Raw genomic sequence first — 21,599 nt, 5'->3', positions numbered from 1 at the left:
TGATGTTTTATTGCATTTTTAATATTTCGTTGGAAGCCGCAAAGAGTGGCTGGGGAAACCCAGTCAGATGGGCGGGGTATAATAAATAATAATAATAATAATAATAATAATAATAATAATAATAATAATTATTATTATTATTATTAGCAGAGGGCTGAGTGGATGGCAGCTGCAAGCTCTTTCTCCAACCCAGTCCCTTGTCTCCAGCAAAGGGGAGACACATCACAAACCTCGTTTCCTGGAGGAGAGTTGGGTGGTGTGAGGGATGGCAAAGCCCCCACGCCATTCAGGCTCCAAACCTTGATGTGCAGCCCTTGTCACTGACTCCCAGGCAACCTTTGTCCCTCTATTACTCCCCTCCTTTAGGGAAGCGCTTAATCCATTTCTACCCCAGCCTAATCTTCAGATGGGCAGCAATAAAGTCCCATCAAACGCAGCACAACTCTAACATGCAGTGCTGTGAATGCAATGCTGCAAGCCGCCCCTTATGGCCTGTACAGTCAATAAATGATCATCCGAGAGCTGCTGTCCCTCCTCCCAGGGGAGCCCAGATCCAGCCCTCTCCCCACGGCTTGCATGGACCAAGCTCAGCACGGCCAGCCTAGACAGGCATCATGCACGGGCAGCAGCATCCAGCCGACGAGTCACAGCCCAGAAGTGCCTGGTGGCCTGATCCAGACTGGACTGTACCACCAGCAGCAGCACCTTGGGGAGAGGCAAGGAGAAAGATGGACAGAGAAAGGGAAAGCAGCTCTAGAGGGCAAGTGGAGGAGCAGAAGCAACAGTAGGTGGCAGACTGTTCTCACCACCTGGTCCTGCACTGCAATGCCCACCGGACCTGGCACAAGAAGGCAGGCAGGCCGAGGCGGGTGGGAGTGGTGGTCCAGAATCGGGGCACCCACACTCAGGAAGAAGCACTTCCCAGGATCAGTCCACAACCCATTTCGGCCAGGACTCTTGCCAGCCATGAGGTGGGGGGCAGTGAGGCTCCCCTGGCAGCCACGACCTCTGTCCTGCCCACGGCTGCGCCCAGGGCCTGCTTGCACCCGGGAGGAGAGAGGCAGCCCCTCCGCAGGAGGAAGCCTGGGCCCCTGGGCAGCAGCAGCACTGCAGGGTCACCTGAGAAGGGAGACCCCCAGGGCCCCACACAGTCCAGGAGGAGCACCTGGTGGCCTGCAGAGCGACTAAATGGCCTCAGGCAAAAATGAGGGACGGGTTTTTTTGGGGGGGGATGCTTTTATTTTAGGACCTGGTCAAGTTTGGGGAGGAGGCGCGCGGCAGCCAGAGCAAAGCAGTCTCTCGCCCTTTCCTGCAGGGGCCTCCCAGAGTGGCCCCAGCCGGAGACAGGACAGGGGCCAGAAGATGGGCAGCTTGCAGGGGCTGTCGAGGGGGGTTCCCCCCAGGGCAGATGCCTGCCCAGCTGCTGCTGCTACCGCCCTGGAGGGGAGTTGCCGGGGGCCAGGAGTAATCATCCCAGGCGATGTCACAGCCCACGCTCCAGCTCATAGCAAAATGATGTGTAATTCCCTAATTAGTGTTATGCAAATAACATCCTCAGCTCCATAATGTGGCTTCCTCACTCTCTGTGAGAGACAGGCAGGCAGGGCAGAGGAAAAGGAGTCCTGCCTTGGGAGCCAGGCCCCTTCCCCAGACCCCACGCTCCCTCGCCCCCAGGGGCACCTGGCTTGATCCCTCCCCCCAGTCAGGTCAGGCAGGGGCCTCCAGGGAGGGCCCTTGGGAGCCCCCCCAGCTCCAGGGAGCACCTCTGTGCCTGCCAAGCCACAGGCCTGGCACAAGCACCTTCGTCCCTGCAGCTGCCCAAGGCGTCCTCCGATCAATGGACCATTTGCCTGGCGGTGGCTGGATCACGGAAGCCCGGAGCCACAGAGCTGGAAGGGTCATCCAGCCCAACCCCCTGCAATGAACTCAAGGACAGGCTGCTGGATCAGGCCCATGGCCCACCTAGTCCAGCCTCCTCTTCTCACAGTTGACTGGAGGGGAACCAGCGAGCAGAACAGGCGCCCCAGAGTCCTCTCCCCCAGGGGGCTGGGAGCCCAGAGCCCAGCCTCCCTCTCCAGATTGCGCCCGCTCAGCTAGGGGTCGGGGCTCATAGCTCTCTCCCCCAGTGCATCTTGGGGAAGCTGCTAAGGCTGTAAACCTGTTGCCCACCCACCTCTTGAGGGGAAGGGGCAGAGAGAGAGACAGGTAGGTTTCAGGGGAGAAAGCCTTGGCCAGCCCTTCTCTTGGCTTCCCACACCTCAGTCTCTGCCCTGAGCATCTCCCTTTTACCTTTCGGTCCCCAAGGACTGCCAAACCCTTCCTGACCCCCTTGTGACTGTCCTCTGCCCCTTCTTAGACAGGAGAGCGGGCATCGCTGCAGGCTCCTTGGTGCCAGTCACAGGTGCAGCATCAGGAGGCACTGCTTGGGGCGACAAAGCCCTGACGCTCTGCCCACATTTCCGTGCCAGCCCATTGACCGTCTCTGCCCTGGCAGGTGGGACCTTGAGAGCTGCAGCAGGGCTTGGGGGCCCCCGGAGGAGACCCCTGGAGGAGGACATGGGGCCTTACGCATGCCAGTCCCTTGCCCATCTCGCCCCCGCAGCCTGTGCCTGGAACAGAGGAGGTTTCTGTGCCATGAGGGGAGGTGGCAGCAGCCCGGGCACCTCCCCCCCCAGGGGTCCTCTCCATTCCTGCAGGACTCCAATGTGGAGGAACAACAGGGAGGGGGAAGAGAGCTCAGCGCCCGCCATGCAGCCCCCCCATTTCAGTGCATTCCTCTGGGCCCAGCAGCTCGCTCCCCCCTCCCCAAACTCATTAGCTCAGTGACTGACCAACTGAGAAATTAGAGGAGCATTTGGGTAATTTGACGAGAGACTGGGATGGGCTTCTGCGGAAAGGCTGGCGAGGGGGCCGTGGGGGGCCTGGCACAGAGAGTCTCCTGCTCCGGATCTCTCGCTTGCCGTGGGGCTGGCCAGGAAGGGTGTGAGAAGGGGGGAGGGCTAAGCCACGTCCGCGTGCGGCTCCCCAGGAATTAGTGGGCAGTGGAATGAGCGAGTGCGTCTCTTGATTATTTTTTGATGATGTTTCGCAGGCTGAACGCTCTGAAGTACTCCTGAGCAAGCCAGGCAGCCTCCTCGCCGCGGCAGCGGCTGCTAATGGGTGTTAACCCCGCGACCTCGTCTCCAACGCTGCCTGGGCAACAAGCCCTCCAAATGAGAGGGAAATTAGCAAGGCCACGAGGGGAGCAGGGGAGCGAGGCCAGGCGCCCCCCCGCCAAGCCAGACCCCCCTCGCCTGCACCTGCTCCCCAGGGCATCTTTTGAGGAGGGAGCACGTGCCGGAGGAGTCCCGGGGGGACGTCCCTCAGCAGGTGCCGTGGGAGGAGGGAGAGATCCGCCACCCCACTTTCTATGGGGCTGGCCCCATGCCACCCTCCACTGCTCCTTGGCAATGCACCTGCCCTCTTGCCTTCTTCACACCAGGGCTGCTGGTGCGAGCGGGATCTGCAGCCGGGCCCTCTCTGGCCCCCCATGCCCAGGGAGCCCCACGAGCGAGACTGCCCCCTGGCATCATGGCAGCCCCTCATCGCTCGGAGAGGGACTTGGCACCTCCGCAATCGAGCAGGCGTTGTGGGGGGGGGATGCACGAGGCGGGCGCCATTCGTAAATGTCATTGCGCTACCGCCTCATTTTGCAGCTCATTAAACCCAATATTCCTAACCTGTATTAGTGCATCAGGGACAGCCCCCCTCCTCCCCCCTCCACCCCACACTGCCAGGCAGACGGAGGGAGCCCACAAGCACACGGCTGAAGGCCGCCCCATGGAAACGGAGCAGGGGGCCCCTCACAAGTGAGGAGTGGGGCCTCCCCCTGGCACAGCCCCTGTGGTTGGCGGACAGGCCAGGACGGGGCAGCCAGAAGCAGGGGGTTGGGGGCTGGAGAGGGGAGAGAGGGAGGGGGCATGGCAGCTTCCTAGCTTGCCTCTCCATTGCAAGGTTCCCAAAGGGAGATGGGGCAGGGTGGGGGGCAAGGATCCAGCAGGGCTGTCAAGGAGCAGGAGGCACATGGAGACCGGGCGTAATCCCTGGCAGTCTGGTGGGGGCCGCTCAGGAGCGCCCACCAGCCGGCAGCAAGGCTTCTACGACAGGCCCTGACAGGCAGCATTAATCACAGCCACCACCCCAAAGAAACTCTTCGCCAGCCGCCGGTTTCCCTGCGTGGGCTTCGCGACAAAAGCACATCTCTGGGCTGCTGCTCAGAAGGTGCTGAGGGGCTGCCAGGCTGGTGCTGAGCCCCTTGCCTCCCTCCTTAAGCCCAGGAGGACTTCTTCATCGGCCAGGGACAGACAGGCAGCCAAGGGACCCTGGCCGGGAGGAAGTAGCTGAGGAGGAACCCTGCCCCGATCCCTCGCACCCCAGCCCCACCGGCCACGTTTTGCTCCCAAGAGTTCAGCTGCCATGCACCCAGCTGGTCGGGGAGTTTGCAAAAGTTGGGCGGGGGGGGCTGCTCCGCCGCCCTCTGCCACGGCTGCCTGACGCGCCCCGGTGCACTTTGCAGACGCTCCCTGAGCAGTTTGACACAGCGGCGGGGGCGCCTCGCTCTTTAACATGCGGCCATGTAAAAAAGCAACAGCTCCGTGCGTGATTTATGATACTTCAGAACAACGAAGATTCAATTGCGCCGCACGTCCTCGCCTCTGATTACCTCCTAAATGAGATAAACTGATGGCAATTCATCCCGAGACCTCACCCACTCTCCCAGGGTGCCAACCTGAGGCACTGGGGCCTGCCTGCCTGCCGGGAGCCCCCCTCCCCAGCCCCAAATGCCTCTTCCCCTGGGGGGAAAGGGGCCCTGGCCTGCGATAGGGGGAGGGGGATGCAGCAGATTCCTGGGCGCTGCAAAATGAGGAGCAAGCAGAATGCCAAGGGGGTTTGGGGGCCACATCAAGCTGCAGGGAAAGAGGGCCAGGTCTGCCCCAAATCGTCACTCTGCACAGCAGGTGCAGCAAGGGATAAATGGGGGCTGGAGTTGAGAATGCAAAGCCCCCCTTCACCCGAGAGGCCCTGGGGTGTTGCCAGGAGGAGCCACGGGGGTTCCTGAGCATGTGAAGATATCCACTAACCAATGCAAATGCCTTTCCTCTGCATTGCCAGCAGATCAAGGGGGGGGGGAGGCCTCAGCCTTCTTGCTCCGTCTGCGCAGAGAAGGGGCTCAGTGACCTGCACCCCTGAAAGCCTCTAAGGATGTGCTAGACCCCCCGGGATATTGCTACGGTTTAACTCAGCTCCCCGGGACACACAGCTCACAAGCCTAGGCGAGGGGAACAAACACACACCCCAGGCCAGGCCAGGCATGGCACAGACTAGGGGGAGACAGACGCAGCTGAGGTCTCCCGCTCCCTCCTTGAGGACTAGCGGCCTCACTGTCAAGGCAGCAGATATTTATTTCTTCCACCCTGAACACCACTTCTAATGGATATTTATTTCTTTCCCCCTGCACAACCCAAGCTGCCCCGCTCAGCGCAACCTGGGCAATGTCTCCTCCTTGAGCACAACGCACAACCCCCTGAGCAAGCGAGAAGCCCCTTCCCCACAGACCCCGGAGGGAAGGCTGGGAATCGGGCCGGGCTTTCCTGGGAAGCACAACGCCCCTGCAGGCAGGCCCCAGAAAGAGGCAGGAAGGAGGGCCAGGCCTCGAGGCTCAGGACAGGCCCCTGACCGCTCTCAAGGCCCTCCCAGCCCTTCTCCCCACCCACGGCCCTCCCAGCTAGGCGGCAACAGAAAGGACTCTGCACATGCTCTGGAGGCTGAAGAAGGATTCACAACATGACTCCTGCACTGCGGGGGCTGGACTAGGTGCCTCTTGGGCTGCCTCCCAAATCTACAGTTCTGTGATTTCACGCAGCCTCCGAGGAAGCAGCGGCTGCTTGCCTGGGACGGAAGCCCCCCTCTGTTGCCCTCTCCTGGGGGCGCCTGCGCCTTGAAGGGGGAATCAGGCCCACCCTCGCTCTCCCCAGGCAAGTTCCCCAAGGTACCTTCGGCCACTGTCCCAGCCCCGTCCGGCCGGCTGGTGCCCGTGCTCTTTTTCCGGCGATGCTTCTTCCTGTTGGCGTGGGGGGACGGTGGGGGCTCCAGCTTGGGGCTGGCGGTGCTGGACACGTTGGGGCTGGAGCTGAGGGAGTCGGCGGTGCCGTTGGCTGGGGGCGGAAAGAGGAGAGAGAGCGTCAGGCGCGCCGTCCGCGGCACACCTACCCTGCCGACCCCCAGGCCCCACGGAAGCGGGGTTGGTCTGGATGACCCCTGGGAACCCCCCAACTCTACAATAAAAGCAGGCAACCTACCCCTCCACTACCTTTCTGCCCCTAGGAAGGCATCCCCCCATTGGGGGGTATCAATGCCTCCCCTGCCCCCCACTGAAAGGGCCAGGCCACCCTCCCGAGGGCAGAGCAGATCCCCCCCCCAATGGGGCAGGAACGGGAGGGTCTCCGCGAGCGCCTTCCATATCCCTGCCTGCCACGCGCCAAATTTATCCTCAATCATACTGTTCCTTACAATTAATAGCAGAATTAGAAACAATCAGGGAGCTGGCTAATTACTGTCAATTAGAGTGCGCTAATCAAGCTCCGATCACACACACCCGCACACACGCCGCCGCAGCTCTCACCATTAAATGTCAAATTTCATTAGAGACCAGCAACAAAATCAGAAGCCTGACATTCAATTCCAGCCGCGGAGCAGAGAGCGCCGGCTCCCAATCAGCGTAAATGCGGAAGCCCCCCCGCCAGGCGCTCCAGACCCCCCCCGGCCCAACCCCACCCTCCTCGGCTAGGGATCCCGGGCAGTGCGGCCCCTGCACCCCCCAAGGGCAGGGGCTTTTGGGGGGGCTCATTGGGCTCCCTTCACTGGGAGTGGGGGGAGTGGGCTGCCCCCGCCCTTCCGCAAACAGACCCCCGGCACAAACATCAGGCTCACCTGCGTTACTAAAAAGCCCCCACCGTCCCACCCCCCTGCCGCTTCTCCTTTAGCGGTCTCTGGTCTGACCCCTTTGCAGAACTACCGTTCCCATGGGGGGGGGGACATTTGGGCTTCAAAGTGACATTCTTTTGGTAAACCACTTTGAGGTTTCCTACAATCAAGGGGCGTGCAAATTTAACGAAATAAAATGAATGAAACCACATCAAGTTGCACTGGATTAAATGCGCAGGGTAGGAGCCGATGTCCTTAATGCCAAGTGTTTGTGAGGGGGACTTTGGCCTCCCCCCAGAGAGTTTGGGGAAAGCCCCTCTTGCTTCCGAACCCCTGCCATGCCGGGGGGCAGGGGAGACAGGCAGGTGGGGGGGGGCCTGAACTTCCTTTGGATCCTGCCCTGCTCAGGATGCCCCTTACCCGCCCCCCGGCTGCAGAAGTTAGTGAGGGACTCAGGGCCCTGCAGAGCCAAGCCAGCGGGGCCTCAGCCACAGGCGGAGAGGGGCAATGGAAGGGGCAGTGGGACAGAACCCCACACAGAGCAGGGAAAGGGGTCTCTCTCAGCCTCCTCTGCAAAGGGAAAGGGGCATGCTCCCCCCAAGCCAGGCCGGGGGGGGGAGCAGGGGCCCAATCACCCTGGGGGATCCTGTCCTTGGGCTACAGACCCATCCGTGCTCAGCTGTGGGGCTCTGGCCACAGGAAACGTCTGGCCATGGGGCAGCCCCATGTGTTGCAAACCCAGCCAGGGCCAATGTGGGGAAGGGGCAGAGCTTGGCAGCAGAGGGGCTGCCCTGCAAGCAGGTCTCAGACACACACACCCTGGGCATCACCCTGTGGTGCTGGAAAAGGCTGCTGCCTGTCCGTGCAGACACCACTAGGCCAGATGGACCAAATGCTCCGTCTCGGTATGAGGAGACGGCCTCTCTTCCCAGCATGGCTGCATGAACTGGCCCCCTTACCAGGGGGCCTGGATGGGGCCCAGCCACGGGGACCTCACCAAGTCAGTGGCTTCTGGGCTGGCGTCCGAGTAGAGGACAAGCCCTGCCCTTCCTCTGCTGGCCCTGGAGGATCCACAGCCACGGCGAGTCGTGCAGTGCCAACCTCAGAAGGGCTCCTGACCCCTCAGCCCCACCCAGGGCAGGCGCCTGACTCACAGCCTCCTCCCCACCTCTCTCCTCTGCCGGGGCCCTTACTCCTGCCAGTGCCTACCAGTCCCAGGGGCCACACGCCACCTCTGGGACCAGGAGAGCAGGCGTTGGGCATCCTAGGTGGCAGAGAGCGCCTGCCCTGTTTGCCAGCCTCCCAGAGGCATCTGGCTGGGCACTGGGGGAAGCAGGAGGTTGGGGCAAATGTGGCAGGAGGCTCTTCTTATTGCCAGATTGGGGGGGGAGGCCTTTCCCAGCCAGAGGGCCACTTTCTCTTTTGGGGGCATGTGTGGGGCAAGAATGGGCAACCAAAGTGGGCTTCATCAGCTGGGCAAGACTCTGCTCACGCCCACCTGTTAAGCAGAGATCAAGGATGCCTTGCGGCCGGGCAAAAGCTCCCTAGGAGAGTGCAAGGCAGGGCTGGGGAGAGGCCCAGGGGCCAGCCGGAGAGAATGGGAGGGCCACATTTGGCCCCCCGTTTCCCCGTTCCTGCCGGCTGTTCTTCTTTCCAGAGGTTGAGGACCACGGGCAAGGAGGGGGGTGTTTTGGAAACTCTCCCACACCCAGGGGGACCAGGGTGGAATTCGACACGGATGCAGCCCCTGCCAGGGCTGCAGGAAAAGCCCTGGGAACAGGGCCATGTGGTAGTGGAGGGCACCTCAAAGGTCATCCAGACCAACCCGCCTATACGGGAAGAGACTCCTCACCCCAAGCAATGCTCACGCAGGCAGAGCGGTGAACCTCCCCATCTGCCAAGGGCTCCCAGAGCCGCAGGGGCTCTCCGGCCACTGCTTGCCCCTGGCCTGCTATAACGACACCCTCCCCTCACCGCCAGGGGCCAGAGCCCCACTTCCTCTGCTGTCGCCTCCGGCCAGGGCAGGTCCTGGTGGCGCAGGCAGGGTCCTCCCCACCTGGGCGAGGAGCCCTCTGCCATGCCCCACATCCACTGGCTGGCTGGCTCCCGCCCGCTCACTCGTTCTCTCCCTCTCCCTCTCCCTCTCTCTCTCTCTCTCTCGCTCTGCCCCATCAGCAGTAACAGTCTGATTAATTCGCTTCCAGCAGGGAGCTGATGGGGCCAATGATGGAGGCGCTGCATCAGGCGCGCCGAAATTGATAGTTTTTCACAGTTACAAATGAGGAGCCTCCCCAGCTCCAAATGGCGGCGGCGCAGTCGGACTCCGGTAATGATCATAAAGAGGCTCTCTTTAAACTGCGAAAGCCCCTGGGAGGGAGTGGGGGGGCGGCTGCCGCGCTAATGAGAACGACAAGGGGGCGAGCAGGCATGGAAATGGCTCCTCCACTCTTGATGTGCATTTAACTGCTTTTTTAGTGCGGCGGCAGAGCCAGGAAGCACCGAGTGATGGATGCCGCACAGAAGCATTTATTTTCCAATTCGGCAAAGTGGCTACGTTGGGAAATGTATGAATTATTTTAATTCACTCAACTGTCCTGAAACACCCGTGCAGGAGGGAGGGAGGGGGGAGGGAGGGGGGAGGCAGGAGAGATTTTTTGCTGGGGCTCATTGCAGCCAGCCAACGGGTGCAGCACATCCGCAGGCAGGCAGGCAGGCGTGAGAGGGTGGCCAGAGCCTTCCCCTGGGAGGCAGAAGACCCTTGCTGCCTCTCTGCCCCTCCAGGCCTGACCTCTGACCTCCCCTGGCCCTGGGCAAAGCGGGGCCTTGCCTGGGGTGGCCCCTTTCCCCCTCCCTTCTCCCCTTCCCAATCCCTGTGGAAACACTTCAGGGCCCCAGGCTTGGAATAAAGAGCAGGACATGGGCAGGGCAAAGAGGAGTGAGGCAGAGGGGAAGCCCCATCTCCCTGGGAGGGGGGGCAATTTCTGCCCCACTCCATGGGCTGAGCTCTGAAGACAGGGGCTGAGAGATGGAGGGGCAGCTGCAGGGGCAAACAGCAGCAGGTCTGCCCACCTCCCACAGCACAAAACTCACAAACCCCTTCCCTGCACCCCCCCCCATGCAGGCACACAGCTGCTGCCACTCACTCACCTGGGTTTGGGACGCTGCTAGGCAAGACGACGGCCTCGTTCCACTGGTCTGCGCTGGAGACAGAGTAGGAGCGCTGGTGCATGCCCCCTCCCCCGCTGCCATCCGGCTTCATGCTGAAGCCCACCAGGTTGGTGCCGCTGCCCGAGCGCTCCGAGTGCAGGGAGGTGCTGCTGGCCGAGTGGGGGGCGCCTGCAGGAGAGAGACAGCCCCGGGTGAGGGGGAGACCCACCTGGGCGTGGGGGATCTGCAGCGGAGGGATGGAGCCAGGCCCAAGGATTCGGAGGAGGGAGGCCAAGGCCCCGTGGAGGCCGCTGGGACCTCTGAGGACAAGAGGAGGCCAGCAGGCAGGCGGAGCCACTATATTTGGGCATGGGGGGCTGGCTGCCCTGATGCCCCCCCATTGCTTGGAGCTCCAGTCCCTCTGCACGCAAAAAGGCACCTTTGCTCCTAAAGGCTACAGGTAAGGTGGAAGAAGACTGGAAGAAATTCAAAGACTATCTTCAGAAATATTATAAAATTAATGAATGCTAAAACTGTGCTTGGATTGGCAATAAGTGGTAATTAGTGATAAAAGTTAATAAGATTATGCAAAAAAATAGGTATTGATATGCTTGAAAATATGGATATAGTAAATGTTATGGTATAAAGTTTAACATTTGAAAAAGGGTAAGAATTTGCTGAACTAAATATTTGAATGGGAATACAAAAGGGGGGAGGCGGGAGGAGGTCAAGAACATAAGCATATGAAATTGAGGTTATTTGAAAAATGGATTGGTTTTAACTTTTTTATGTTTAAATTTAATTTTTCTTAATTAGTTGTGCTTTCTTTTTGTATTTTTGGTGTTTCTTTCTTTTTTCTGTAATTTAGGGTTTTTTTATTCTGTGAACTTTTATCTTTCTTTTCTGTAAAACTCCAATAAAAATCTTTAAAAAAAAAAAATAAAAAAAAAATAAAGGCTACAGGTAAGCTGCTAAATGGCGCTGTTTTACGATGCCTGAAAAACACCTGTCGAGGGCCGCTTGGGGAAACAGCTTCCCACCCCAGCCACCACCAAAGCGGGGCAGCAACAAGCTGTGCCCCCCTCCCTCTGCCCCCAGTATGCGGTCCTTGGGGCCACTTGCCCGAGAGGCCAATCGCAGCTTCCTGTGGTGGGGGAATTCACAAGGGAGCCAGCAGGGAGCTGGGGCTGGGGGGGGACAGATAGAGGCAAGGGCCAGGGTGAGAAGGGGGCTACGTTCCTGCTGTCCACAAGTTCTGACCTGCCTGTCCGCCTGTGCCACCCACCTCTGGCCTGGCACCTTCTGACTCATCTGATGGAAAGGACAGCAGGAGGGGCATCAGTGGGAGACAGACAGACAGTGGGGTCCTGTGAGGGATCAGCCTGAACCTCTGGCCAGAGAACCAGGGAGGGGATATTGCAGAGCCCTTCAGGATTCCCTCTTTGGCACTGCCAACCCCTTGGCACACAGGAACTCTCACTCTGCCGGGGTGCCCCGGCATTTATATCTTCTTACATTACGGGAACAAAACTTTTGGGAAGAACCAAGCAAAAGCCGTCAGCGCGGACGCTGCTCCCCTCCCATTGCACTGCACAAGGGGGCCAAGCAGCCCCAGCTGGCCAGTCCATCGCCTGCCCCATTTCAAGGAAGCCCCCCCATCTTCACAGCCCTGGGCACTTCCAGAGAGAAAGTGGGAGAGGACAGTCACTCCTTCTCGGCCCAAGACTGATCCCGGAAGGCAAGGCCTGGGAGACCGAGGACCACGGCAATGGCAGCAGGGAGCCACAGGCTGGGGCTGAAGCTGCCTTGCAGCCCCCCAGATGGATGGGGCAAGTGGGAGGGAGAGGCTGATGGGGAGACAAGGGGGCACCATCCTGGCTAGACTCCCTCCTTGGAAGGGGGCAGACTCTCCTTCCCTGAAGGTTTTTAAAGAGAGGCTGGATGGCTGTCTGTCTGTCAGGGATGTGTTGGCTGTGATTGCTGCATTGCAGGAGGTTGGAGTAGATGCCCTTTGGGGGTCCCTTTCCAACCTCTGGGGGGAGGAGAGAGGCTGGGCCAGGGCAGCCCCCGAGCCCCTGCTGCCCACCCCACACAGCTGGGGCTCCAAGCAACCGCAGCTGCTCTCAAGCCAAACCCGGCCAGAGCCTTGTGGTCCTATTTATCTCTGTGCTATAGAGAGCAAGCCCCGAACCTGACCATTGCCAGGAGAGGTGTAAAGGGGTCTGGGGTCCCAGGGGAGCCTTGATGCTCTGCTGGCCCCCTCCCCTGCCCCACCCTGGGATGAGTGACAGGGCCGCCCGCTCTCTGCTCCGCTGAGCTCCCCCTCCCTCTGGCGGTTCAGCGCCTGAAAAACACGTGTAAAACCATGACACTGACTTTGCCTCTAATTAGCCCTTAATTTACAAGACATACTCGGAAGGGTAATTAGCTGGTGCTCGGCTCCCGGCTGCCACATCCATCTCTCTTGCTGCCTTCCCTGGCAGGAGGGGAGGGGCCGCAGCAGCGGCAGGCAGGAGCAGCCATGGTCAAGACCCCCCCCAGCCAGAAGCTGGAGAGGACGGGGAGCCACAAGGTCCCAGCCAGGGCTGCCAGGGAAGGAGATTCACTAGGGCAGCAGATCTCAACCTTAATCATCCTTCCCTCCTTGTTCCTGAGGCAGAACTTCTCTCGCCCCTTCTTCCCTGGCGGGGAGAAGGACAGCATTCTGGGGTCCATCTCAGGGGGCAAAATGTCTTGGACCTGCCTCTAGCAGCAGGAGGGCAGCCTTCTCAAGACCTTGACTCCCCCCACCAGCCACCCTCCCGCCTCTGGGCAGAGCAATGGCATCGTGGGCACAGGCCCTCTGGAATGCCCCCCCCGGCGTCTCCCGGCCTCCCACTCCTGACTTCCATCCTAGCACAAGGTGCAAATCAGGTCTTATTTCACTGGCTCAACAGGCGCATGAGTTTTATGCAGGGAGAGGGAGCTGCCAGGGAGACTAGCCAGGCTGGGTTTTCACAAAAGAAATGGATAATAATAATAGTAATAATAATAATAATATATTATACCCCGCCTATCTGACTGGGTTGCCCCGCCAGAAGCTACTTCCAGCTGGGAATGTCAGAGTCTGGCCATTGTGCCCATGAGCCACCGAGAGCCCTCCTGTCCAACCCTCTTTTCCAGCCACCCAAGCGGGAGCCCACCACAGCTTTCTGGGGGAGCAAATTCCATCGTTTAACTTTCTTTTATCTGCCCTGAATCTTCCCACATTCAGCTTCCTAATTTGGAAGTCCACCTGAGATAAGCGTCGCTCCTGTCTCTCCTTTATTTTTTTTAAAAGGACCCTGGTGTGGGATTTGAGAAGAACAAGAGCTCCCAAACTGCTCTGGACTAGAATGACTCGAATTTGTCACTCGCCTGAGATGCCAGACAGCCAATACCTGCGACACACCTGGCTGGGGGGCTCAGAACATCAGTTAGGTTAGCTGAAGTTCTGTGCTGGGCACAGAAGAGGAGGGCCAATGCCCTGCAGGCAAGGATGCCCCCCCAACAAGCCATTGCTAAGAGACATTCAGGTTCAGTAGGGGCTCGTGGTGGGGAGGCAGGAGCCAAGCTGCCAGCAGCTCATCAGCCAGACGTGGTCACTGCCTGGTGCTGAGGGGGGCGGGCAGCAACTTGTGTTCATGGTGGCAGCTCTCCCTCTGAAGGTTCCCGGTCCTTGGGAGCTGGCATGTGCCAGGCAAGGCAGGTGGAGCAGGGGGCTTGGGCAGAAGGAAGCTGGAGGCTGAAATTGCCCATCGGTGGCAGCAGCAGGGGGAAAGGGAAGGGGGCACAGGTGCCCACACAGCCACAAGCTCATTCTGCAGTGCTGCAGAAAATGGGCCCAGCACAGTCCTCAGAGGGAGGTCCAAGGGGGGCGGGGTGCTCAGAGGACTCGCAGGGGCAGAGCCTCCCCTTGAGTCCCCTGTTGGAGTTTCAAATGAGGAATTCTGAAGAAAGTGCACAATGGGTCACACAACACCCCCCCCCATTAGTTTGCTGTCGTCCTTCATCCACCCAGCCACTCGCTGTGCCAGTTCAAGTCCATTTCCATTGATGGGGAATCAGTCTCTGCCTTCCCCTCCAAGAGTGGGCCTGGAGTGTGTGTGTGTGTGTGTGTGTGTGTGTGTGTTGGGGGGGGCAGGTGGAGGCTGCTCCACAGCAAAAGCCCCCTGGAAGGACAGCTCACTCCCTGCACCCCCTCTGGGCTGGGCTTTGCCGACGGCGCGTTTGGGAGCAGCAGCCCACAAGGGCAGGAACGGCCAGCCCCATGTGCCCATGGCAAAACAGGGGCCAACAGCAAAGCATTACGTGGAACCCCTGCCAGGCTCCCTCCCTCCCTGCCTGTCACGCCAGGAGGCCTGACGGTTGACAGACAAAAAGGCCCCACAGCGGCCTCTGGAAACTTGGAGCCACCCAGTTTGCCCGCTAGGAAACTGGCAGGCTCCAGCCACTGCCCAAGGCACCAGAGGGTCATTTGCCATCGTTCTCTGCAGGTCTCCCGGGAGGCGACTGAGGGACAAGAGCGGGGGGGGGGGCTTCTCTTGCAAGGCTCAGGAGGGAGAGAGGGAGGGAGTTTGAGCAGAAAGACACCTTGGAAAGCTATTTCACAGAGCTGTGCAGCTGGAAATGGCATGGCAGGCAGGCGAGGAGTCACTGGAGCAGCCCGAGTGTCAGGCCCATCAGCACAGATCTGGGCGCTGGGAAGGGAGCAGCTAGAAGCCAGGCTCAGCTGGCAGAGGACAGGGAGGGCCTTGCTGAGGGAGAGGCCCTGGGACAAATGACCCCCAACCTCCTCTTTATCTTCCAGGTGAAGGGACCCCTGACCATTAGGTCCAGTCGTGACCGACTCTGGGGTTGGGGCGCTCATCTCGCTTTATTGGCCGAGGGAGCCAGCGTGCAGCTTCTGGGTCATGTGGCCAGCATGACAAAGCTGCTTCTGGCGAACCAGAGCAGCGCACAGAAATGCCGTTTACCTTCCCGCTGGAGTGGTACCTATTGATCTACTTGCACTTTGATGTGCTTTTGAACTTAGGTTGGCAGGAGCAGGGACTGAGCAACGGGAGCTCACCCCATTGTGGGGATTCGAACCGCCGACCTTCTGATCAGCAAGTCCTAGGCTCTGTGGTTTAGACCACAGTGCCACCCGCGTCCCTGAAGGCAGGAAGAGGCTGTTCCAATGGTCTTCTGCTGCTTCAGAGGGGAGGACCTGAACTAGCGGATTCAAAGGAGAAGAGATTCTGACTGAACCTCAGAGAAAACTTTCTGAGGGTGAGAGCTGTTTGCTGGTGGGATGGACAACCTTGGAAGGTGGTGGGCTCTCTAAAAAATTGGCAGCTAAAAAAGCCAATGCAATTCTGGGCTGCATCAATAGGAGTATAGCATCTAGATCAAGGGAAGTAATAGTGCCACTGTATTCTGCTCTGGTCAGACCTCACCTGGAGTACTGTGTCCAGTTCTGGGCACCACAGTTCCACTGACAAACTGGAACGTGTCCAGAGGAGGGCAACCAAAATGGTCAAAGGCCTGGAAACGATGCCTTATGAGGAACGGCTAAGGAGCTGGGCATGTTTAGCCTGGAGAAGAGGAGGTTAAGGGGTGATATGATAGCCATGTTCAAATATATAAAAGGATGTCACATAGAGGAGGGAGAAAGGTTGTTTTCTGCTGCTCCAGAGAAGCGGACACGGAGCAATGGATCCAAACTACAAGAAAGAAGATTCCACCTAAACATTAGGAAGAACTTCCTGACAGTAAGAGCTGTTCGACAGTGGAATTTGCTGCCAAGGAGTGTGGTGGAGTCTCCTTCTTTGGAGGTCTTTAAGCAGAGGCTTGACAACCATATGTCAGGAGTGCTCTGATGGTGTTTCCTGCTTGGCAGGGGGTTGGACTCGATGGCCCTTGTGGTCTCTTCCAACTCTATGATTCTATGATTCTATGCTTGGTGGTTTCGCAAGTTGGTTGGCCACCTGTCAGGGATGCTTCGGCTAGGATTGCTGCATCGCAGGGGGTCAGACTCGATGACCCTTGGCAGTCCCTTCCAACTCTACAATCTTGATTCTAGGATTGCTCACAAGGACAGATCCCGATAACTGCTGAACCACATCAAGGCAGCTGATGGCTCTTGCTCCCCTTAGAGGGGCTCTCTCTGGCAGAAACGGGCACACCTGCGCTGGGGACCAGCTCACCTTGAGCTCCTTGGCGAAAGGTGAGGGGCAAATGCAGTAAAGGAAGCAAACACCTACGAAACCCCTCCTCCAAAAACGCCAGCCTTGTGGGGCTCAGGGGCTTAGCTTCCGATACGATATCTTTATTGTCACTGCCCCATACGGAACAATGAAATTGAAAAATCTACATAAGACATTCGAAAACTCCTAAAAACTCTGAAACCCCATTTTAAAATACAATATACTACAATACAATATACTCCTTATACTGCATTTAAAACCAGAATTGCATTTGGGTAGAAGCTGTTTCTCAGGCAGCTAGTCCTGGTCTTTATAACCCTGGACCTTCTTCCAGAAGGAGGAAGATGAAAGAGATCATTTCCGGGTTTCCAAGCTGTGTATGATCCGGAGGGACAGGAGATGCTTAACAGGACATTGTGCTCATTTTGCATCAAATGTGCAAGTTGCTCCTCAACTCAAACATGATGCAGGAGAGCGCAGGGAGCTGCCTTCTACCGACACTCCCCTCAAGAGACCACCCAACCCAGTCCGGCCGACACCCCCTGAAATTCCCCTGGCGTTGCTGCCAGAGGCCTTTTAAGCAGGAAGTGCTCTGAGAACTGAGCATGGCAAAGCCTGAGCTCCCTGGCCTCCGCCACTGACCAGACTCCTCCCTCCTAAGGCAGGAGCAGCGTTAGCATTGACGGCGATTCATTCATTGCCTCCTAAACCACAGTCTCAAGTTGATTCACATATAAAATAAACAGTTAAAAACACAAAAAGCCTCAAGCGCACTTGTCTAAAGCCCTAACAGGTGAACAGTGGTGGCAAAGACCCATTTCTGCAGCTGGCAAAGCCTGTTGAGAGTCGAGAGGAAAAGGCCCCTGGGGGCAGGAGGGGGGAACCTGGACCCCTCCCCCACCCTCTCTTTATTTACTTGACCTGTGCCCCCTCCATCAGTGGAACTGGCACTATCCCAGGCACCCCATAATACCCTTTCCACATTGGCAAGAACTCAACGATTCCAGAGCTATCCTGTGGAACTCCCTGCCTCTTGACATCTAGCAGGCACCTTCACTGGACCTTTCACAGAGCCTGCTAAAAATATTTTTGCTTAAACCAGCCTCCCCAGACGCTTAAAACATTGCTGTGAATCTGAACTGGTTTTAGTATTTTAATTTTGTGTGTGTCTTAAAACTATTGAAATGTTATCCTGGCATTCTCATTTTATGCTTTTGCAAACCACAACCAGGCGGTGTGCCATTTTACGAAATAAAAAAAATGGAACAAATAAAAATGGAGACCCTTTCAGAATAAAGAGCGGAACAGTAATACTGCCAGGGAGTGGCGTTTTGTGAGGAGAGCTCTGCCGCCGCCAGATTGCTCTGGATGACCAAAGAAGCAGCACTCTGAGGGAGGCGCTGGAAGGAACACATGCAAAGGGTTTTAATCTGTTTTAGTATTTTAACTTTTGCATGCTTTAAAGTACAGCTGTATTTTCATCTTGATTTCCTTCCTTTATCCTTTGTAAACCGCTTTGAGGTTTTGGTTTTTAATAATCAAGCAGTGTACAAATTTTTATGACACAAATCAAAATATAGATGTGCAGGCCCCCCAAGAATGAGCAGCTGGTGCAAGCCAGGCAGATCTGCCAAGCAGACCCCCCCCCCCGCTACACAGTGGTGAGGCCGCTGCTGGCGCCTCCCAAACTCAGGCCCCCTCCGCCCACTGGAGGATGGGGGAAGCTTGGCAGGACCCCTGGGAACAAAGCCAAGGGCCCAGCCAAGGTGTGCCAGCTCCATGCTCAGATCACCACCTGAATTCTTAAAGCAAAAATAAAACTTTAAAAAGTGGGGGGGGGAGCTGAGGGAAGAGACACCTCTTCTCTCCTAAGCTTCTTTTTGTGACCGAACCCGCGCCCCCCCCCCATAGCAATCAGGGCCCAGGCAGAAAACAGGTGCCTGTTCCCAGCGCCAGGCGCAAGGGCATGGGGAATTTAGACAAGGGAAGGGGAATGGCAAGTGGGAAAGGATGAGCAGCCCCCCCCCAGCCGCAGTTGCAACCTTCCAAGTCAGAACTGCTGCCTCGTGGCCTTTGCTAGCCCACCTCTCTGGGCTGTTTTTCAATTTTACAAAACACACGCAGAGGCGGACAGAAGAATGAGAGGAATGGAAAAACAAGCGGATGGACTATGCCGAAATGGCAGAGTTGACTGGAAAGCTCAGGAACCCAAGAGGACAAAAACTTTTAAAAAGAATGGGGGGGAAATATAATCTATTTAGGAGACCACTGCAAGCGGATGAAAACATCAGCAGGATTTTAATCTCACTTGTAACGTAACAAACACTATAATATGGATGGATTGATTACAGAATAATATGCAGTTTTGAATGTAAATAAAGGACCCATGAAGGGGGTGGGGAAAAGTCTGGAGATTCAGAGTAATCTCTCTATATGGATGTGTGCAGTCTCATACCTCGGGGTGAAGTAGCTTCGGGATGAATATTTTTGGGTTGCACTCTGTGGCAACCCGGAAGTAACAGAGCATGTTACTTCCGGGTTTCGCCGCTTGCGCATGCACAGATGCTCAAAATGCCATCACGCGCATGCACGGAAGCGGCAAATTGCGACCCGCGCATGTGCGGATGCACGGATGCGTTCGCTTCTGGATGCGAACGGGGCTCCGGAACGGATCCCGTTGGCATCCAGAGGTACCACTGTAATTGGACTGTTATAAAATTATATTTGCAAAATCAAATAAAAATGACCAATTTTACAAAGCATCAAGAGATCCGTGGATCTTCCAGGCATGGATTCAGCGAAGAGAAATGAGTCCGTGCCAAAGGTGTGCCTCTTGCTTGGGCTGTGTGGGGCAGGTGTAAAAGAGGCACACCTGAGTTAAGGGCAACTCCCATCCGTCTCAGTGTCATGTAGCCCTTGGGCTGATGGGAGTTGCAGTGTGGAAGGCGCCAGGATGGGGAAGATGGCATGCAGTTCAGCGGAAGAGCTGGAGGCACTGCTGCTCATCACCGATTACACGACGGAGCGGTTTCATTCTCCGAGCCTTCAAACTTAAAATGCAACTTTCTACAAGATTATAAGGTCTGCAGGCTGCTTCTAACCCCCCGCCCCCAAATAACACCTTCCATTTATGTATGATGCACAGCTGGGTTTGCTAAGGAGTCATACACTATATCATTGCATGCTTTTAAAGCAGTAAAGGCCTTTGGCTAATTAAACCATCTATGGCCTTTTAGACTAAAATTTCATTATTGTTGCTGTTATTATTATTTATTTGCATTTCTGATAGATTTCAACACAAGAAAAAAAAATACTTTGGGGGGGGGTAGGAAGGGCACAGCTAATGGGGCATTTAAGTAGGCAGCAAAGGGGATGTGCAGGGAAGACCAGGGCTGCCTGGACAGAGAACAGGGGCCGGCCAAGATCCACATAGACATTTCTGCCAGGAGAGGAACTGTTTTGCAGTCATGCCTCGCACCTGAGGCCGCTCAGCCTTGGCAGGGAAGAGACCCCTTGAAGAAGGCTGCCCCCATTCCCAGGGCAGGCGAGTCCAGAGACCCCTGCTTCCAGAGGCGAGGGAGGGGTCTTCGCTCTGCCTGCCTCCCTCCGTTGCCCAGCGCCCCCCGCCTCTCCCCCTGCCTCAATGTCATCACCCCCGTAGTGAGCAGCAGAGCAGCAGCCAAACAGGTTTCCCTTTTCTTTGTTAATTCTTCCCTCATTACATTTGAAATTCCACAATCAGTGTGCACTGTAATTGTCGAATTTGATGCTAATGATTAATGAATTAAACATGGATCCATCAATTAGTCCTTGGAGAATAATTCTGCATAAAGCAGCGGATAATGTAATTACAGTAACAAAGATAATGAGATGTTAACATCGACAGAGCCCGACGTGACATGATCACAGCAGGCAAAGCAACCGGGCTTGGGGGAGCCAATCGCGCTCTCTGCCCCTGCGGTGCGGGCGGGGGGACGGGGGGGGGCAGGGCACGTGCCTGGCCGGGGCGAAGGGCAGAGCACATGCCAGCCATGCGCGCTTAAGAGGGGAACAATCAAGCCAACGAGCCAGCCCCACGCGCACCAATGACGCCGCGGGTGGAAGGGCAGAGCAAGCCCCACAGTCCGGATGCACTCTGCCCCACTCCACAAGGCCCAGACCTCTCCTTCCTCTTGAACCCAGTGCAGAATTCCAGACGCGCACCAGGCAAGGTGAGGAGCAGACCCCCTGTGGAGCCTGGGCAGGCACCCCGACCCGTTCCCCTGAGACCGTCAGGAGGAAATACACCCTTCCACCCTCCCAGATACACCGAGGTCTCCTCTTCCTGTGCACCAAGCGCCCATCTGCATGCCACCCCCCTTTGCCCTGCCGGGGTGGGAACATTGTGGCACTGACTCTGCACAGCACCGGGCAAGGGCAGGGCACGGCAGAGGCTGCCTGGGGGCCCAGCCCCAACCCATCCTTGGCAGGGCATGTGAGGCTGGCCGGGACCTGGCTCCCAGCTGCAGCGTTGAGAGGCCCCCCCAGGAAGCCAGCTGGAGGGAGCTGGAGCCATGAATGCCAAACATGCGCATTGGAGCAGAAACAACAAGGAGATTTGTTGTGGCTGCAGCTTTTGTGGGATCTCTGAAAAGATTCCGCCACCAGCGGCCAGTGGGCCTTCGGAAGGGCCAGAGGGGACTCCATTTCCATCGCCACCCAACAAGACCCTGGCCTTGCCCCTCGGTCAGAACACCAGATTTCCTCTTCCAAAAGATTTCTCCCCAGCCGCCAACTCGCCAGACTGAAGGGAGAGGTTCAGCAGGGCTGGCAGGGGAGGCGGGCAGAGCTGGGCAGGCGCCCCGAGCCGGGGGAAACCGCTCCTTGCCGGCACACTCTGTCCACCCACCACCCACCTGCAGGCAACGGCTGCGTTCGCCCGAGAAACAAAGCCCCCACTTTGCAAACTTCCCAACTTTGGAGGGCTTGGATGCTCAGCCGTAATGGGGCTTTAATGCTAGTTATTTGCATTTAATTAGACACTGAAAACCGTTAATAGAGCCGGCACTTTGCTCATCTTCTCCCTTCCCTCCATCACTCCATCTACATTCCATTAGAGGAACATTTGAGCTGCGAAGTCAAGCGCTCCAAAGTTGGGCAGCAGCGGCCGTCCTCTTGCCAGGGGGTGGGGAGCAGGCAGCGGGGGTGGGGGTGGGGAGAGAGACAGGGGCTGGCCTGTAGCCCTGTGGCCCGCCCTCCTGCAGGCACACAGCAGGGGCAGGCAAGGGGCACCCAAGAGAGGGA

The 21,599-nt window shown here is 57.5% G+C and overlaps 1 protein-coding gene across 2 annotated transcripts in view; it reads right to left on the bottom strand.

Moving 5' to 3' along the window:
* AGAP3 (ArfGAP with GTPase domain, ankyrin repeat and PH domain 3) overlaps positions 1-21,599 on the bottom strand; it is a 101,067-nt gene that overhangs the window by 6,479 nt on the left and 72,989 nt on the right. For both annotated transcript variants that reach the window (XM_053409718.1, XM_053409717.1), the window contains exons 12-13: positions 10,111-10,299; positions 6,033-6,194 (exon numbers count right to left, since the gene is read on the bottom strand). In XM_053409718.1, coding sequence (XP_053265693.1) covers positions 6,033-6,194; positions 10,111-10,299 — 351 coding nt within the window. The remainder of the gene's footprint in view (positions 1-6,032; positions 6,195-10,110; positions 10,300-21,599) is intronic.

The sequence above is a fragment of the Podarcis raffonei genome, chromosome 12 (genome assembly GCF_027172205.1).
Source record: "Podarcis raffonei isolate rPodRaf1 chromosome 12, rPodRaf1.pri, whole genome shotgun sequence".
NCBI lineage: Eukaryota > Metazoa > Chordata > Lepidosauria > Squamata > Lacertidae > Podarcis > Podarcis raffonei.
This window is presented reverse-complemented; position numbering and strand designations above follow the sequence as displayed.